The 17318-nt window shown below is 40.1% G+C and overlaps 1 protein-coding gene across 4 annotated transcripts in view; it reads right to left on the minus strand.

Moving 5' to 3' along the window:
* The window catches only part of CERS3 (ceramide synthase 3), a 168631-nt gene that overhangs the window by 61727 nt on the left and 89586 nt on the right, over window positions 1-17318 (minus strand). For all 4 annotated transcript variants that reach the window (XM_086364873.1, XM_086364870.1, XM_086364871.1 and 1 more), the window contains one exon: window positions 4657-4810. In XM_086364873.1, the coding sequence (XP_086220999.1) occupies window positions 4657-4810 (154 nt within the window). The remainder of the gene's footprint in view (window positions 1-4656; window positions 4811-17318) is intronic.

Below are 17318 nucleotides of genomic sequence, written 5' to 3' on the forward strand. Positions count from 1 at the left end.
TGGACAAAGGAGCCTGGCAGGCTACAGTCCATAGTGTTGCAAAGAGTCTGACATGACTTAGGGCCTGAACAACAACAATGACCAGTTAAAAAGGGAACCGCTTCTGACTGAGACAGGAGCTCTAGGAAGGCTGGACCCGAAGGCAGGGCAGGCTGAGTTCAGTGACCTGCCTTCCTTCCAACCCCTGGATATGCAGATTGTCTTAACTGCTCAAATTCAGTTATTTCAGCTGTACCTGTCACTTAGGGATAAAGTAATTTTTGCAGAGATCATAGAAAAACTATTGAGAACATTAATAAACTAGAATCATTCAATGAAAGGTTTATTTTCTAAGCCACTCAATGGCAACCCACTCCAGTACTGTTGCCTAGAAAATCCCATGAACGGAGGAGCCTGGTAGGCTGCAGTCCATGGGATCGCTAGGAGTTGAACACAACTGAGCAACTTCACTTTCAATTTTCATTTTTATGCATTGGAGAAGGAAATGGCAACCCACTCTAGTATTCTTGCCTGGAAAATCACAGGAACGGGGAGGCCTGGTGGGCTGCCGTCTATGGGGTCACACAGAGTCGGATATGACTGAAGCAACTTAGCAGCAGCAGCCAGCTAAAGAAAAGATATTTTTCTCAGGAAAACAAGTTGAAATCATCAATTTAGTTTAAAAAAAAATTCAGGATTTGATTTGGGGTTAATCCAGATGTAGCCTAATTTCCAATACCTTCGTCTAGATTTAGAAGACCTAGAGGTCATTTGGAGAAGGAAATGGCAACCCACTCCATCGTTCTTGCTTGGAGAATCCCAGGGACGGCAGAGCCTGGTGGGCTGCTGCCTATGCAGTCGCACAGAGTCGGACATAACTGAAGCGACTTAGCATCAGCAGCAGCAGCAGCAGAGGTCATTTACGGCAACCTAAACTTCATTTGTCAACTTTTCAATGATCCTTGAGACACAAATGCTAAACTAGGAAAATAAATTAATCAGAGATTTGATTTAAAAAATGAGCTTATCAGATAAACTACAAGCACATCTGTTACATATGTCACTCATTCTGATCATGATACAATGCTATGTTATACAGGGATTAGGAAACATCCAAAAGTGGGCCAGCTGTAACTTTCACCTTGAAAGATTCTTAATTAAAATTCCCTTATATGTATGACTGCTAGGCAAGGAAGGAGTTATGACTTGATTTTTTTTTAACTTGCCTTAAAAATTCCAGTCAAATTCCATCTATACAACCAAACTTTCCCTGGTCACCTTGAGTCAATTTCTCTTGTTTTTCACAGCAAGTTTCTGGGATCTCTCTTCGGCACAGGACATTCTACATAACAAATATAGTTGCTGCTGCTGCTGCTGCTGCTGCTGCTAAGTCACTTCAGTTGTGTCCGACTCTGTGCGACCCCATAGACGGCAGCCCACCAGGCTCCCCCATCCCTGGGATTCTCCAGGCAAGAATACTGGAGTGGGTTGCCATTTCCTTCTCCAGTGCTTGAAAGTGAAAAGTTAAAGTGAAGTCGCTCAGTTGTGTCCGACTCTTAGGGACCCCATGGACTGCAGCCTACCAGGCTCGTCCATCCATGGGATTTTCCAGGAAAGAGTACTGGAGTGGGATGCCATTGCCTTCTCCAAATATGACTGTGGCTCAGACCATGAACTCCTTATTGCCAAATTCAGACTTAAATTGAAGAAAGTAGGGAAAACCACTAGACCATTCAGGTATGACCTAAATCAAATCCCTTATGATTATACAGTGGAAGTGAGAAATAGATTTAAGGGCCTAGATCTGATAGATAGAGTGCCTGATGAACTACGGAATAAGGTTCGTGACATTGTACAGGAGACAGGGATCAAGACCATTCCCATAGAAAAGAAATGCAAAAAAGCAAAATGGCTGTCAGGCGAGGCCTTACAAATAGCTGTGAAAAGAAGAGAAGTGAAAAGCAAAGGAGAAAAGGAAAGATATAAGCATCTGAATGCAGAGTTCCAAAGAATAGCAAGAAGAGATAAGAAAGCCTTCTTCAGCGATCAATGCAAAGAAATAGAGGAAAACAACAGAATGGGAAAGACTAGGGATCTCTTCAAGAAAATTAGAGATACCAAAGGAACATTTCATGCAAAGATGAGCTCGATAAAGGACAGAAATGGTATGGACCTAACAGAAGCAGAAGATTTTAAGAAGAGGTGGCAAGAATACACAGAAGAACTATACAAAAAGATCTTCACGACCCAGATAATCATGATGGTGTGATCCCTGACCTAGAGCCAGACATCCTGGAATGTAAAGTCAAGTGGGCCTTAGAAAGCATAACTACGAACAAAGCTAGTGGAGGTGATGGAATTCCAGTTGAGCTCTTTCAAATCCTGGAAGATGATGCTGTGAAAGTGCTGCACTCAATATGCCAGCAAATTTGCAAAACTCAGCAGTGGCCACAGGACTGGAAAAGGTCAGTTTTCATTCCAATCCCAAAGAAAGGCAATGCCAAAGAATGCTCAAACTACCGCACAATTGCACTCATCTCACATGCTAGTAAAGTAATGCTCAAAATTCTCCAAGCCAGGCTTCAGCAATATGTGAACTGTGAACTTCCTGATGTTCAAGCTGGTTTTAGAAAAGGCAGAGGAACCAGAGATCAAATTGCCAACATCTGCTGGATCATGGAAAAAGCAAGAGAGTTCCAGAAAAACATCTATTTCTGCTTTATTGACTATGCCAAAGCCTTTGACTGTGTGGATCACAATAAACTGTGGAAAATTCTGAAAGAGATGGGAATACCAGACAACCTGACCTGCCTCTTGAGAAATCTGTATGCAGGTCAGGAAGCAACAGTTAGAACTGGACATGGAACAACAGACTGGTTCCAAATAGGGAAAGGAGTACGTCAAGGCTGTATATTGTCACCCTGCTTATTTAACTTATATGCAGAGTACATCATGAGAAACGCTGGACAGGAAGAAACACAAGCTGGAATCAAGATTGTTTGATTCCATGGGAGAAATACCAATAACCTCAGATATGCAGATGACACCACCCTTATGGCAGAAAGTGAAGAGGAACTCAAAAGCCTCTTGATGAAAGTGAAAGTGGAGAGTGAAAAAGTTGGCTTAAAGCTCAACATTCAGAAAATGAAGATCATGGCATCTGGTCCCACCGCTTCATGGGAAATAGATGGGGAAACAGTGGAAACAATGTCAGACTTTCTTTTTCTGGGCTCCAAAATCACTACAGATGGTGACTGCAGCCATGAAATTAAAAGACGCTTAGTCCTTGGAAGGAAAGTTATGACCAACCTAGATAGTATATTCAAAAGCAGAGACATTACTTTGCCAACAAAGGTTCATCTAGTGAAGGCTATGGTTTTTCCAGTGGTCATGTATGGATGTGAGAGTTGGACTGTGAAGAAGGCTGAGCACCGAAGAATTGATGCTTTTGAACTGTGGTGTTGGAGAAGACTCTTGAGAGTTCCTTGGACTGCAAGGAGATCCAACCAGTCCATTCTGAAGGAGATCAGCCCTGGGATTTCTTTGGAAGGAATGATGCTAAAGCTGAAACTCCAGTACTTTGGCCACCTCATGCGAAGAGCTGACTCATTGGAAAAGACTCTGATGCTGGGAGGGATTGGGGGCAGGAGCAGAAGGGGATGACAGAGGATGAGATGGCTGGATGGCATCACTGACTCGATGGACGTGAGTCTGAGTGAACTCCAGGAGTTGGTGATGGACAGGGAGACCTGGCGTGCTGCGATTCATGGGGTTGCAAAGAGTCAGACGTGACTGAGCGACTGATCTGATCTGATCTGATCTGATATAGTTGCTAGTAAATGAATATTCCCCAACTAGATTCTGAGCTGTTTCCCCAAAAGCAACAATTGTGTCTTATTCATTTCTTTAAGCCATCTCCTCCCCTGTTCTGAAATTAAAAAGTAGAATTCTAAATTAAACAAACAAAAAATTTCTCTTCCATTGTCTAAAATGTATTATTCATTTCTTAGGGAAGAAAATATTTTCAGAAAAAGAGTATTGACAAATAATGGACAAAATTTCAGAAAGGAGAAGAAAGCTCATGGGGGGAGAACATTATGCACAAACTGGACCATCAGCAAAAGTGAACTAAGGATCTGAAACAGCACTTAACTCTCACAATAAAGCCTGCCCCAAACTGGACGATCAGCAAAGGTGAACTAAGGATCTGAAACAGCACTTAACTCTCACAATAAAGCCTGCCCCAAACTGGAGCAAATTTAGACTCGTTAGGACTTTCTTCAAGAAGCAGCAATCAATTCTTGAATAAAAATTTTTCAGAAAATCCTTGTCCTCCAATAAAAGCAGTTTCTTAAGAACACCTTGGAAATCTACTTAATGACCATAAACAGATTCATAAATTATTTTGTAACTGGCCATCCAAAATACTGCAACTTCTTTCCCAAAATTGTTTATTCATTTGTATGTTCAAAATTACTTATTAGGCACCTGTCAGACATAAAGAACTTGAAAAGACAAATTCTCAATCTCTGTTATAATATTTTAAAAAATATTTTGGAGAAATTCTCATCAAGATGGTCAAATCAAGAAAAAATTCTTGGTCCATCATCTGGGCCTCACCTTTGTTCTGGCAATGAAATCTACTTGCTAAGAGCAATAAAACCTGAACGGCCTTACCTTCGTGAATATACTTCTTTTGAGCATCTTCAGGATCAAGTAACTCCAGTAAAGATTAAGAACTTGGAGGACCATGAGCTGTAGGTTGAGGAAGATGTATGAAAAGAAGGGTTGAAGGTAGTGCAGAGGCAGAATCAGCGTGCAATATAAAATCCTGAAAAACCAAACAAATGAGAATGTTTCGTTACAGTCAAAGCACTTCCGAATTTTCAGTGAGGAAACAGGTACTTTTTCTCTGAAAGGCATACAACATTTATTTCATTTCTAATAATGTTCAGGAAAGACCCACAAGAAAACAATATGGTAATATCACCTTTTATATCATTTTTGGAAAGTCACAAATGTTCCTCTACATCAGTTTGCTCTCTGCAAAGAGAACTGTATATCCTAACCCCACTCACCTTCCCGGGATTGGAGAACATGAGATAATGCATGTGTGCATGGGGTTATTATTGCCTTTTGGACACAGTCTCATCTATTTGGCATCAAAAGTGAACAGGAAATTTTACATCAGTAAATTTTCTGGATAAAACAGACTTTTTTATAGACTTTTATAGAATAAAAATTCTATTATTACTTTTATAGAATAAAAATTCTATTATTACTTTTACTTCCACTTTCTGAAGTGAATTGAATACTTTATTAATTTCATAAACAGACTCCTGGACACAATATGAACTGCCCTCAACGACCAGGATGCACAGTGCTTTCAGATACAATTGCAGTATGAAGGCTATCTGTTGTCTTCCCAAACTGCAAACATTGCTGTTTGTAAATATAGTTTTTTGTATATACGTTTGTAAATATAGTTTTTTCATACAAAATTGGAAAAATAAGAATGCTGCCCATAAAATTACAATTAAAAAAAATAATACTGTTATTTTGTGCATTCTTCTCTAACCTTTCTTACATATATTTAAATTTTATTTTTAAATTAACATATAGTAAAATTGACTATTTGGGGGTGTGCAGTTCTACAAATTACAATAAAAGCATAGATTTTTGTAACCACCACCACGATATAGAGACAGAGTGGTTCCATCAACCCCCAAACCCTGGTGCTGTCCCTTTATAGTCATGTCTCCAGACCTAACACTTGGCAACCACTTGTCTAGTCCCCATCCCTTTAATTTTGTCTTGTCAAGAAGGCCATATAAATGGAATCATACAGTGTGTCAGCTTTTGAGATTGCCTTCTTTCACTCAGCACAGAGCCTCTGAGATTCATGTAAGTTGTTGTGGGTCTCAATAGCACGATTTTTTTAAACTAGTGAGTGGTATTCCATTGTGTGGGTATACCCATTAGTGACCATTTGCATTGTTTCCAGTTTTTGATAATTGTGGACAGACTGCTATAAATATTTATGTAATATATATGTTTTTGTGTACACATGAGTTTTCATTTTTTAATGGTAAATACATACAGGTGGGACTGCTGGGTATCACACTGCCAAGTATACACTAAACTTTGCAAGAAACTGAAAACTTGTTTTCCAAAATAACTCTTTTGTATCCCAATCAGCAAAGAATGAGAATGCCAGTTGCTGCTCATCTTCAGCAGCACTTATTATTATTCTGTAGAGACTTTGCCACTGTAGTAAAAGTATCACTTGTGGAATCTTACATTCAGTTTCATTTAGCTTTAAATCAAAACAGTTTACACACAATCCCTAGAACCTTATTTCTGACAAACAGCAAGGAGATCTGAATCCACAGGTAGGGACAATGCCCATGGTCAGCTTGAAGCGGTTACAGAAGATGGACCATCAGCCCCTCTGCCACTTATAAGGTTTTAAGAGTCCAGACTCCTTGAGGGGGAAATCTTACAGCATGCAGGTAGCTAGATATGAGCAGAGAAAAGGTAGCAGGAAATCACATATCTTGTAAACAGCAGGGGTCCACAGATAGACAAAGCAAAGCAGAAACCTTCAGACTGATAGGAAATTGGGTGATGAGGGTCTGAATAGAAGACAAAGAAAGGTGGGGAAAGGTGGGAATCTCCTGTGTTCAAATGTAACCTTTTGCTCATTATGATCTTATTAAAAATAAAATTAGCCTTATAGATAAGAAGTACCCATCATGTACTGACACTTCTGATTTAAGCTAAATAAGGACAAAAATCCCTCTTCCTTTCAGGAAAATGGAGCTGGCATGAAAACCAGGGAAGATGCCCCCCAAATTACTCCTTAGTGAATATCATGCCCCTTCATTAGTATGCTCATCATAACCAGTTTAGCAAAGAAATCCAGTGTGGCAGCTCCTCACCTGCCTGCTCACTCTCCCTGAGAGCGTATCCTTACTTAAATAAACCCCTACTTTACGTTCTTAAAAAAAAAAAAGTTTACACTGTTTGAACAATTTGGTGTGTTAGGGGAAGCACACTGACTGAATCTGCCAACCCTGGCCAGGCACCATAGTCATCATTTGCATGAGCTGTTTTATGACAGGAGGTCCTGGTAAGGACATGGAACTAGTAAGCCACCACCAACCGGAAGAGACACCACGTGTCTGACCACTTCCCAGAATCCTTGTCACTGGCATCCATCTTGGCGGAGCAATGTGTGCACCACCAGGAAGGACTCTGAGTCAGGATGATTGGTCAGAGACAACCCAGAAACTAATCCCATCACCATAAAACCTGAGACTGCGAGCCATGGGGCAGAGCAGTCCTCCTGGGTTCCCTTACCCTTCTGCTCTCCACCCTTTCCCAATAAAATCTCTTGCTCTGTTAGCACATGTATCTCCTCAGACAACTGGTTTCTGAGTGTTAGACAAGAGTCCATTTCTGGGCCCTGGAAGGGGTCCCCCTTCCTGCAACAAATGGTGACTCTGGTGTGGACTCTTCTTCACCACCACTGACATCCTGACTACTTGGGGTACTCAACTGACATACTGACCACTCAGGGTGCTTGGGGACCAGCTTGCCCGCCAACGGACCAGACCCAGCAGCTCCAACTGGGACCCTTTTGTCCTTGGTCTCCTCCTGACGCAGACAACTGGCCAGGGTGCCCCGACCGGGTAAGGAACAAGAGACTCTACTGACCTCTCTCACCTTCACTCTCTCTTTCCTCTCCTTAACCCTTCCTATCCTACCCTTTTTTCTAGTCCCCCAGTCTTAGACACAGGAATCTGGTCGAAGGGCCTCAGACTGAGCTGAGGATCGGAGGCCAATCACCCCTGCTTGGCAGAGAACTTGAATTCTGGTCCTGTTCTGGTTTCTGGTTTGAATTCTGGTTCTGTTCTGGTCTGGCCTGGTCTCTGGTAGGGCCGATTTCTAGTCCTCCCTTCTTTGGAAGCCCAGTAGTCCCATAACACCTGAGTATCTGCAGGTGGCAAGAGATGTCTGTAAGGTCACCCCTTTTGCGCCCCCATCCCACCTCCTTCCCCCTTTTCTTTCAGCCTGACTTCCTTTCCTCCCTTTGAAATCTTTGAAGACTTGAGATTACTTTCATTCACTCTGGTAGAACTTGGATCTGAAGTTCTGTGTCTCTATAGGAGGTTTTCTGAGAGAATGTAATCTTGTATTTACGGGAGTGTCTGATTAGGATGGTTGGGTATGTGCATGTGTTCTGTGTTGTGATTTATGACGGCCATTTTGCTTTGTGTGGCTGCCATTTTGTTTAGACCTGTGCTGTTTTGTTAGAGCTTGATTTTCTCTTCCTTGCCTTGAGATCAGGGCTCTTAGGAACACTAATCTAGACCATCTCTAATTCTTAAGACTGAAGGGCAAATGGGAAGAAGGTTTTAAAAATATTATTTATCCCAACTGTTATTTATAAACTAGTAAATTTTATATTGTAATATCTGATCCAGGACTAGGTTTAGAAAATGAAGCCAAATCTTGTGTTGTGGCTCTCTGGATATGTGTGTGTCTCAGTCTCTGGATAATATTGTTGAGATTAATTTGTAAATGAGCTCTATTTAAATGGCTTAAAGAAATGTAAGTGCTTACAAATCAAACAATTCTAAATTAAGCTAAATGAATTTCAGGTTCTTGTGAACTAGGAAAAATTCAATATTAAATTAATACTTGGTGATATAGACATGTCTTTAGAACCATCAATAAGTATAATACTTCTGTTGTACCTAGATTTACTAGAGGTCAAATAAGACTGTATTCTCTTTGTTACAGATTTGTTAACAAGGAAAGAAACAAACACAACCTGGAAGACAAACTTTCAGGGAAGTGCTTTCAGTAAGAAAAGGTGTGAGAAATGAAAAAGTAGTGAAATGAGTGAGTTACGCATGATCAGGACTTTCTAAGACTGGATTACAGTTAGTTGGGTAAGTAGATTTTGTTAGGAATGACTTAGCCACAGGAAGACTGGTTAGAACCAACGGGGTCCAAGATGGCAGAATGCACTGCCACTAGACCCTGAGCCTTGGTGTGTACACCCACTGTGACACACGCAAGCTAAGTGACACACCCCACAGTGTTGGCTAAATCTGACTGGCTGTTCTAAACCCTTTTGATTTTGGGGGGACAAAATTTCCTAAATCAAATTCTATCGAAGTTCTTTTGACCTCTAGCTAACTTTGGGATGCTTCAGAGGGCCCCTGAAACATCCCAAAGAGAGATATATTAAACCAGTTGTGTTTATTTGATTGGTTAAATTACATGGGAATTATTATCAAATGAGTAATAAATCCTCTCAGGTTATATTGTATGACAAATGCTACTTATATAGATAACCTAGAACTTATACGGAGTTCCTAAAATTTTGTCATGTTCTGATATTCTAATGGGAAACCTGATGACTTTACAAAGGTTAACAAAAGGACTGAACTAGTGAACATGCTTATAACTATTACGGTTTCTATCTGAAAAAATTTACGGGTTTGAATCAGTGTTTCCCAGGAGTAGGGTAAATATTCCCCTCAAGCTAATTATGACATTAATTTGGTAAAATTATAAACAAATGGAAACAATTATCTTTTCTATATGACCCCTCCATACATTGGAAACTCTTAGGTTTCCAATAACTTTATCAGACAAGTTAGGAAGGTTATGTCACTAACAAGTATAGAAATCTCAAGGAATTTTTCAGACCGTGAAAAGTGAAGACTTCACCCAGATTTGTTAGGCAAAATCTGTGATAAGCCTTTGGCATGACTTTCCTAGCCCTGAAAGATTTTATTCTAAAAGTTTGGTCTGAGATTCCATAAAAGTTTCAGCAAAGCAAAAAGTCTATGATCAATTATTGTTATATAAATCATCAGGTCAGGTTTATTCACACCAGAACTATTTTGCAAACAAAGTAGTCTTAATTTGTTTACATTTGGTAAAAATGAGGGTGATTTTAGGGAGAAAAAGATGTTTAATAAATATTAAATCCCAGTTTGTTAATGAAGGTCTGTATCTACTAAGACCCATTTCCTGAATAGTTCTTTGCTGTTATGGTATATTAATGCAAAATTCACTTGAATTATTAAGAGACACCCTAAGTTTGTTTCTGAAGCTTATCTCAGTAATTTATCTTTGGACGAAGATCAGATGCCTCACAATCTACAAGCAGAACCGGAAAAGGACATAATTTAATGGGCTGTCTCCAACCTGGATGGAAGGACCTTTTTATCAGGTACTCTTAACTAGCTCATTCACAGTGAAATTGAAGGTAAATTGACTCGTAGATTAATTCCCACTTCCAAAGGCCCTTACACTGGACTAGTCTATAGAGAGGACAGCTGACCTGATCTCACCTTAAAATGACACCCAGAGGAGAAACTGTACTACACCAGGATGAGAAGAAGACAACATTAGAGACAGACAGTTTGCCTAAAACGCTGCACCTGATTCATATGATCATTTATAATGTTTTCTCGACTTCTTAGACCTTTGCATATAAATCAAACGCTTTTCTATCATAGGCCTGATCCTATGCTAGTTTTAGAAATCAATCCAATTGTTGGGATTGTGGCCAATTACCTGTGTCCAGTTCTGGGTTATCTTGGTGAATTTCTTCACTCCAAGGCTCAGATTGGTTGGCCCTGAGAAAATTTACTTTACAAGGAAAATTATAGTCATGTTCAGGTCACTACTGATACTACTGGATGGGATCTCCTCACTTGGCCAGTTAATAATGCCTGCTTTGACCCTGGTCATAAATTTGAGTTTTCTTCTATTACTCAAGCTCAATCAGAGCAACAAGCAAAGTTTCAGCAAAGGAAAAAATCTCCCACAATTACAGGATGGATTAATATAGATAACACCAGGCTATGATAATTTAGGTTTAAAGTCTCCTCTATGTTGGGAACAATTAAGTCATACTAAGGATGTGAAAGTCGGACTGTGAAGAAAGCTGAGTGCTGAAGAACTGATGCGTTTGAACTGTGGTGTTGGAGAAGACTCTTGAGAGTCTCTTGGACTGCAAGGAGATCCAACCAGTCCATTCTAAAGGAGATCAGTCCTGGGTGTTCTTTGGAAAGACTGATGCTAAAGCTGCAACTCCAATACTTTGGCCACCTCATGTGAAGAGTTGACTCATTGGAAAAGACTCTGATGCTGGGAGGGATTGGGGGCAGGAGGATAAGAGGATGACAGAGGATGCGATGGCTGGATGGCATCACCAACTGAATGCACATGAGTTTGGGTGAACTCTGGGAGTTGGTGATGGACAGGGAGGCCTGGCATGCTGCAATTCATGGGGTCACAAAGAGTCAGACATGACTGAGTGACTGAACTGAACTGAAGGATAATCAGTCTAGTAACACTAGGAAACTGGGCTATGTACCTTATAGACAGTGCCAATATATAATTTCCCTGGAAGATAAGGATTCATATGGAATAGACTAAGTCAGATGACCAGGGATATACTGGGCTGCATCTAATGGAAGCTCTTAGCTTAATTCTTACTTATGACTTTAATACTGCTGGCTATGTTATTTGTATTTCACCTGTTTTACAAAACTGCTGTTTCTTACATTACCAAGTGTGTGACTGAGCCTTTGATAAAATTATATGTAGTTTCATATGAGATTGATAACAGTGTAACTCTAGATATGGGAAGAAGAACAAGAGAGAATGTTTCCTGGACCAAGAAGCTAGTAAGACAGGTGGTCCAGAGAATTTTGGATACTGTTTTATGGCCTAGTCCAGTAATAGCACATTGAATGGCCTATTGGAGAAATATTTGCCAGACCTGGGAATTGTCAGCATTCTCAGTACCATGGGAGACAATGGTCATGAGATGTGCCCCCAAAATCACGGTCAAGCTTATGACCATGAAGGGGCCCTATCAACTGAAAACTGACACTTGCCATCTACCTCTACAAAGATCAAATCATGGCCACTGCAGCTGCTGACCTTTAACACCCCTGAAAGGAGTTCAGGGTGGAGATAAAAAAACAAAGTGCTCTGGGAAAAACTGCAAAAACAGTCCTTCAGATAGATATTTTCAGGAAAAGATTTTATGAATCCAAATCCTTGCAACTTCTTATACCTAGAAAAACACTAACATTGTTAATTATAGTTCTGCTTTGGCTATTAAGGAGAATATCACAATTAAAAATCAAAATAAAGTAGCTATGGTTCAGATATCCATGGAAATAAGTAAGTCACAGTATGGGTGTAATTTCAGACTGAATTTGAGTTTTCTGAGCTGTGTCAGACTTAGATGCCACCAGACATTCTCAGAACAATGTCTGCAGGAAGCTAATAACTGCAACCTTACTTTTTATAAAACTAGGCAACTGGCTACCTGGCTACAAGTGTTCCCAAAGCGCCAGGTCCAAACCTGGTTTCACGCTTATTCTTCTGAAAAGAAATGAGATTTATTCTATTAAAATTTGAGCTGTCACTCCTCCAATTACTTCTAGTTGGGTCTGTTACACCAAAATAGGAGACCAAGAGATTGACATTTTAAACATACAAAACTCAGATCTAGGACTTGGAAATCAGAACTACTTCCAGTTCAGTGTCTGTTCTCCAAACTGAGGCAGTCCTATGCTCCATTTTGACAGGAAGTTATCAGTCATAGTTTCACAATTCCCTGAATTAAAACCAAGCAGGATTCTGTGGGACTCTAGAGTACAGATCTGCTCTGTGATCTCCATTTCTCGTTTGTAGGATCTAGGCTTCACTCAGCATCCTTGACCTTCCCTGAGTCCCAAAAGGCAGATTCAAACAGTTGCTGATCAGGGAAGGGAGGGGATACAGAAACAGAGGAGGAGCAACCAAATGGTGGTACAGCCTTGAGGCAGGGTCCAGGTTTTCATTCCAATCCCAAAGAAAAGCAATGCCAAAGAATGCTCAAACTATTGCACAACTGCACTCATCTCACACACTAGTAAAGTAATGCTCAAAATTCTGCAAGCCAGGCTTTAGCAATACGTGAACAGTGAAATTCCAGATGTTCAAGCTGGTTTTAGAGAAGGCAGAGGAACCAGAAATCGATTGTCAACATCTGCTGGATCATCTAAAAAGCAAGAAAGTTCCAGAAAAACATTTATTTTTGCTTTATTGACTATGCCAAAGCCTTTGACTGTGTGGATCACAATAAACTGTGGAAAATTCTGAAAGAGATGGGAATACCAGACCACCTGACCTGTCTCTTGAGAAACCTATATACAGGTCAGGAAACAACAGTTAGAACTGGACATGGAACAATAGACTGGTTCCAAATAGGAAAAGGAGTTCATCGAGGCTATATATTGTCACCTGCTTATTTAACTTATATGCAGAGTACATCATGAGAAATGCTGGGCTGGAAGAAGCACAAGCTGGAATCAAGATTGCCAGGAGAAATATCAATAACCTCAGATATGCAGATGACACCACTCTTATGGCAGAAAGTGAAGAACTAAAGAGCCTCTTGATGAAAGTGAAGAGGAGAGTGAAAAAGTTGGCTTAAAGCTCAACATTCAGAAAACGAAGATCATGGCATCCGGTCTCATCACTTCATGGCAAATAGATGAGGAAACAGTGGAAACAGTGTCAGACTTTATTTTTTTGTGCTCCAAAATCACTGCAGATGGTGATTGCAGCCATGAAATTAAAAGACGCTTACTCCTTGGAAGAAAAGTTATGACCAACCTAGATAGTATATTGAAAGGCAGAGATATTACTTTGCCAACAAAGGTCCGTCTAGTCAAGGCTATGGTTTTTCCGGTGATCATGTATGGATGTGAGAGTTGGACTGTGAAGAAAGCTGAGCGCCGAAGAATTGATGCTTTTGAACTGTGGTGTTGGTGAAGACTCTTGAGAGTCCCTTGGACTGCAAGGAGGTCCAACCAATTCATCCTAAAGGAGATCCGTCCAGGGTGTTCACCTGAGGGACTGATGTTGAAGCTGAAACTCCAATACTTTGGCCACCTCATGCAGAGAGCTGACTCATTTGAAAAGACCCTGATGCTGGGAAAGATTGAGGGCAGGAGGAGAAGGGGACGACAGAGGATGAGATGGTTGGATGGCATCACCGACTCAATGGACATGGGTTTAGGTAAACTCCAGGAGTTGGTGATATACAGGGAGGCCTGGTGTCTGCTGCTCATGGGGTCGCAAAGAGTTGGACATGCCTAGCGACTGAACTGAACTGATAAGGACACAAGCAATTTATGAAAGAAGAGTTTTATTGAACTCTCCAGCCAGTACCAATTCGGTTTAAAATTTGCTAATTTAAAAAATAAAACAATTTCAGCTTGCATTATTTTCAACCTTTGACAGTTCCCTTAGTAGTTCTACTTCCTTTTTTTGTGAGTTGTTAATTCAAGATTTTTATTCAAAAAGCAATGATATGAACTCTGAACTCAATAGTCATTTATCCATTTTACTTACGTAATTTTTTTAGAAACTTAGGAATTACAGAAAATATAAAGAGGTTAAAGTAAAAATCACTTAAAATCTCACAACTCACAGGTACCCAGTACATACTATGTCTGATAAACATAATTCAAAACATCTTTCTGAAAAATACATTTTTAAAGTGTTTTGTCCCTTCCCTATTACCACGTGGTCTTATATAACAGATTTTGTACCCTGCTTTCAGGCTTCCCTGGTGGCTCAGGGGTAACGAATCTGCCTGCCAGTGCAGGAGGCAGAGTTTTGATCTCTAAGTTGGGAAGATCCCCTGGAGAAGGAAATGGCAATCCACTCCAGTATTCTTGCTGGGAAATCCCATGGACTGAGGAGCATGGTGGGCTACAGTCCATGGGGTCACAAAGAGAGTTGGACACGACTTAGCAATCAAACATGTTACAGAGAGCTTTCCATGTCAGTGAACATATTTATAAATTAGGGATCAGCAAACATTTTTTAATAGGGACAAATAATAAATATTTCAGGCCTCTGGGCCATTTGGTCTCTGTTGCAACTGCTCAAGTGACCACTGCAGTGTGAAACTAGCTATAAACAATGTATCAGTTAGTAGGTGTGGCTGTGTGCCAATAACATTTTACTAGCAAAATAGTTCACCGAACTGGATTTTGCCTATGAGCCAATTTGCCAACCCCTACTATATACCATTCTATGTAATAAATGCACAGAAATCCATTTATACATATCATAACTTATTTAGCTAATCTCTTATTGATAGACATTTAAGTTGTTTCCAAATCTTCATTACATTATGAAGAACACTGTGAGAATGTTACTTGTGAAGACATTTTGATTAAATTGTTCACTTCCTCCCAAGTTGCTAAAATTCTGAATCAAAGAGTATATTCATTTTATATTTTAGAGTGTATTGCTAAATGCTTTCCATCAAGACTACACCAATTTATATTCTTGCACCAGCCATGAAATTAAAAGACGCTTACTCCTTGGAAGAAAAGTTAGGACTAACCTAGATAGCATATTCAAAAGCAGAGACATTACTTTGCTAACAAAGGTCCGTCTAGTCAAGGCTATGGTTTTTCCAGTGGTCATGTATGGATGTGAGAGTTGGACTGTGAAGAAAGCTGAGTGCCGAAGAATTGATGCTTTTGAACTGTGGTGTTGGAGAAGACTCTTGAGAGTCCCTTGGACTGCAAGGAGATCCAACCAGTCCTTTCTAAAGATCAGTCCTGGGTGTTCTTTGGAAAGACTGATGCTAAAGCTGAAACTCCAATACTTTGGCTACCTCATGCGAAGAGTTGACTCATTGGAAAAGACTGTGATGCTGGGAGGGATTGTGGGCAGGAGGAGTAGGGGATGACAGAGGATGAGATGGCTGGATGGCATCACTGACTCGACGGACTGAGTCTGAGTGAACTCCGGAAGTTGGTGATGGACAGGGAGGCCTGGCGTGCTGTGATTCATGGGGTCGCAAAGAGTCGGACATGACTGAGCGACTGAACTGAACTGAAATGAACCCAGTGTATGAGAGTGTCTGCTTCCTGGGATCTTGATCAACATTGTAGTCTGTCAGCTTTTACTAAAATAACATTACACTGCTTATATATTTACATTTTTATTTCTTGTGAAATGAAGATATATATGAGTTTTTAAAAATTATTATTATGATTTGTACATTTGTGAACTGCTTCTTCATGGTATCTGTCCAATTTGGCCGGGGGGGATGTTTACTTTTTCTGCTGACTCCTAAATGCTCTTTATATATTAATGATAATGCATTACTTTTTAATCATGTTAAATGATATCACATGGTCTGATTTTTACAACTTCATTTATAATTTTTCTTGACTAATTTATAAAACAATTTTGTAACCAATATTATCAATTATTTCCCTTACAGTTGCTTTCTCTATGTTATGCTTTAAAATGTTTTTCTCACCCCTAACATTATAAAATATATCTCCAATATTTTCTTAAAATCCTGACTCTATGTAAGCTGAGTCACTTTTTTGTGTATATTCTAAACTACAAAATGGAAGCAATAAATACCTACCTTATTCATTCACTAAATATTTATTAAGCACCAAAATGATACCAGGCACTTTGTGGGAGCCAGGATGAATAAAACAGACTGAAATTCCTGAGCTAGTAGGGCTTACATTTTGGTGCCTGCATCCACAGGGGTTAAGGGAAATAATATAAATAAAGCCTATTTGCTATTATGATTTGCTGGGTCTTTAAGCAACTGTGTGCCTTATTTTGCACTCTCTCAGTCTAGAATGCCCTTCCTTTTTTATCTGAAATTCTTCTCACCTATCAAAGCATGGACTCCTCTACAAAAAAATATCTCCTGATCACCTCTTATAACTTTCTTCAGGGCTCCTCTGCTACAAACTTCTTTAGAGCATTGGGCTGATTCACTCTGCCTTACAGTGAAAGCTTTTATATGAGCTGACTCCTCATTAGCCAGCAAGCTTTCCACAGGCAGTGGCCATGAAGCCTTCATCTCACATGTATTCTCCCATCGCCTATTCCAGGACCTAGTCCCATACAAGGCTCCCTAATGGGAATTTGTCACTGTCAAAATTAACAAAGGAATCTACTCAAAAATACCTCCTTTATACATCCTATCAAGAATGTAAATAGGTACCTAAACCTACAATTTAACTGTGGTCCATGCAAAGAAAAAAAGAAAAGAATAAGGGAGAATATTCCAGGGTTTTGACTGAATGGAGATTTCCCTCTTCTCTCTATAGCTGAAGGGGAGACAGAGTTGGAGGGAGTGACATGTACAAACTCTCAGGTGGAGGCATTCTGGAAAATTCAAGGGCTAAAAAGAAGACCGGTGTGGCAAGGTGGGTAGGGGCAGGGGGTGGGATGGGGTGGAAGAGGGC

The sequence above is a fragment of the Bos grunniens genome, chromosome 21 (genome assembly GCF_055505025.1).
Source record: "Bos grunniens cultivar Pamir isolate PY7600 chromosome 21, Bosgru_T2T1.0, whole genome shotgun sequence".
NCBI lineage: Eukaryota > Metazoa > Chordata > Mammalia > Artiodactyla > Bovidae > Bos > Bos grunniens.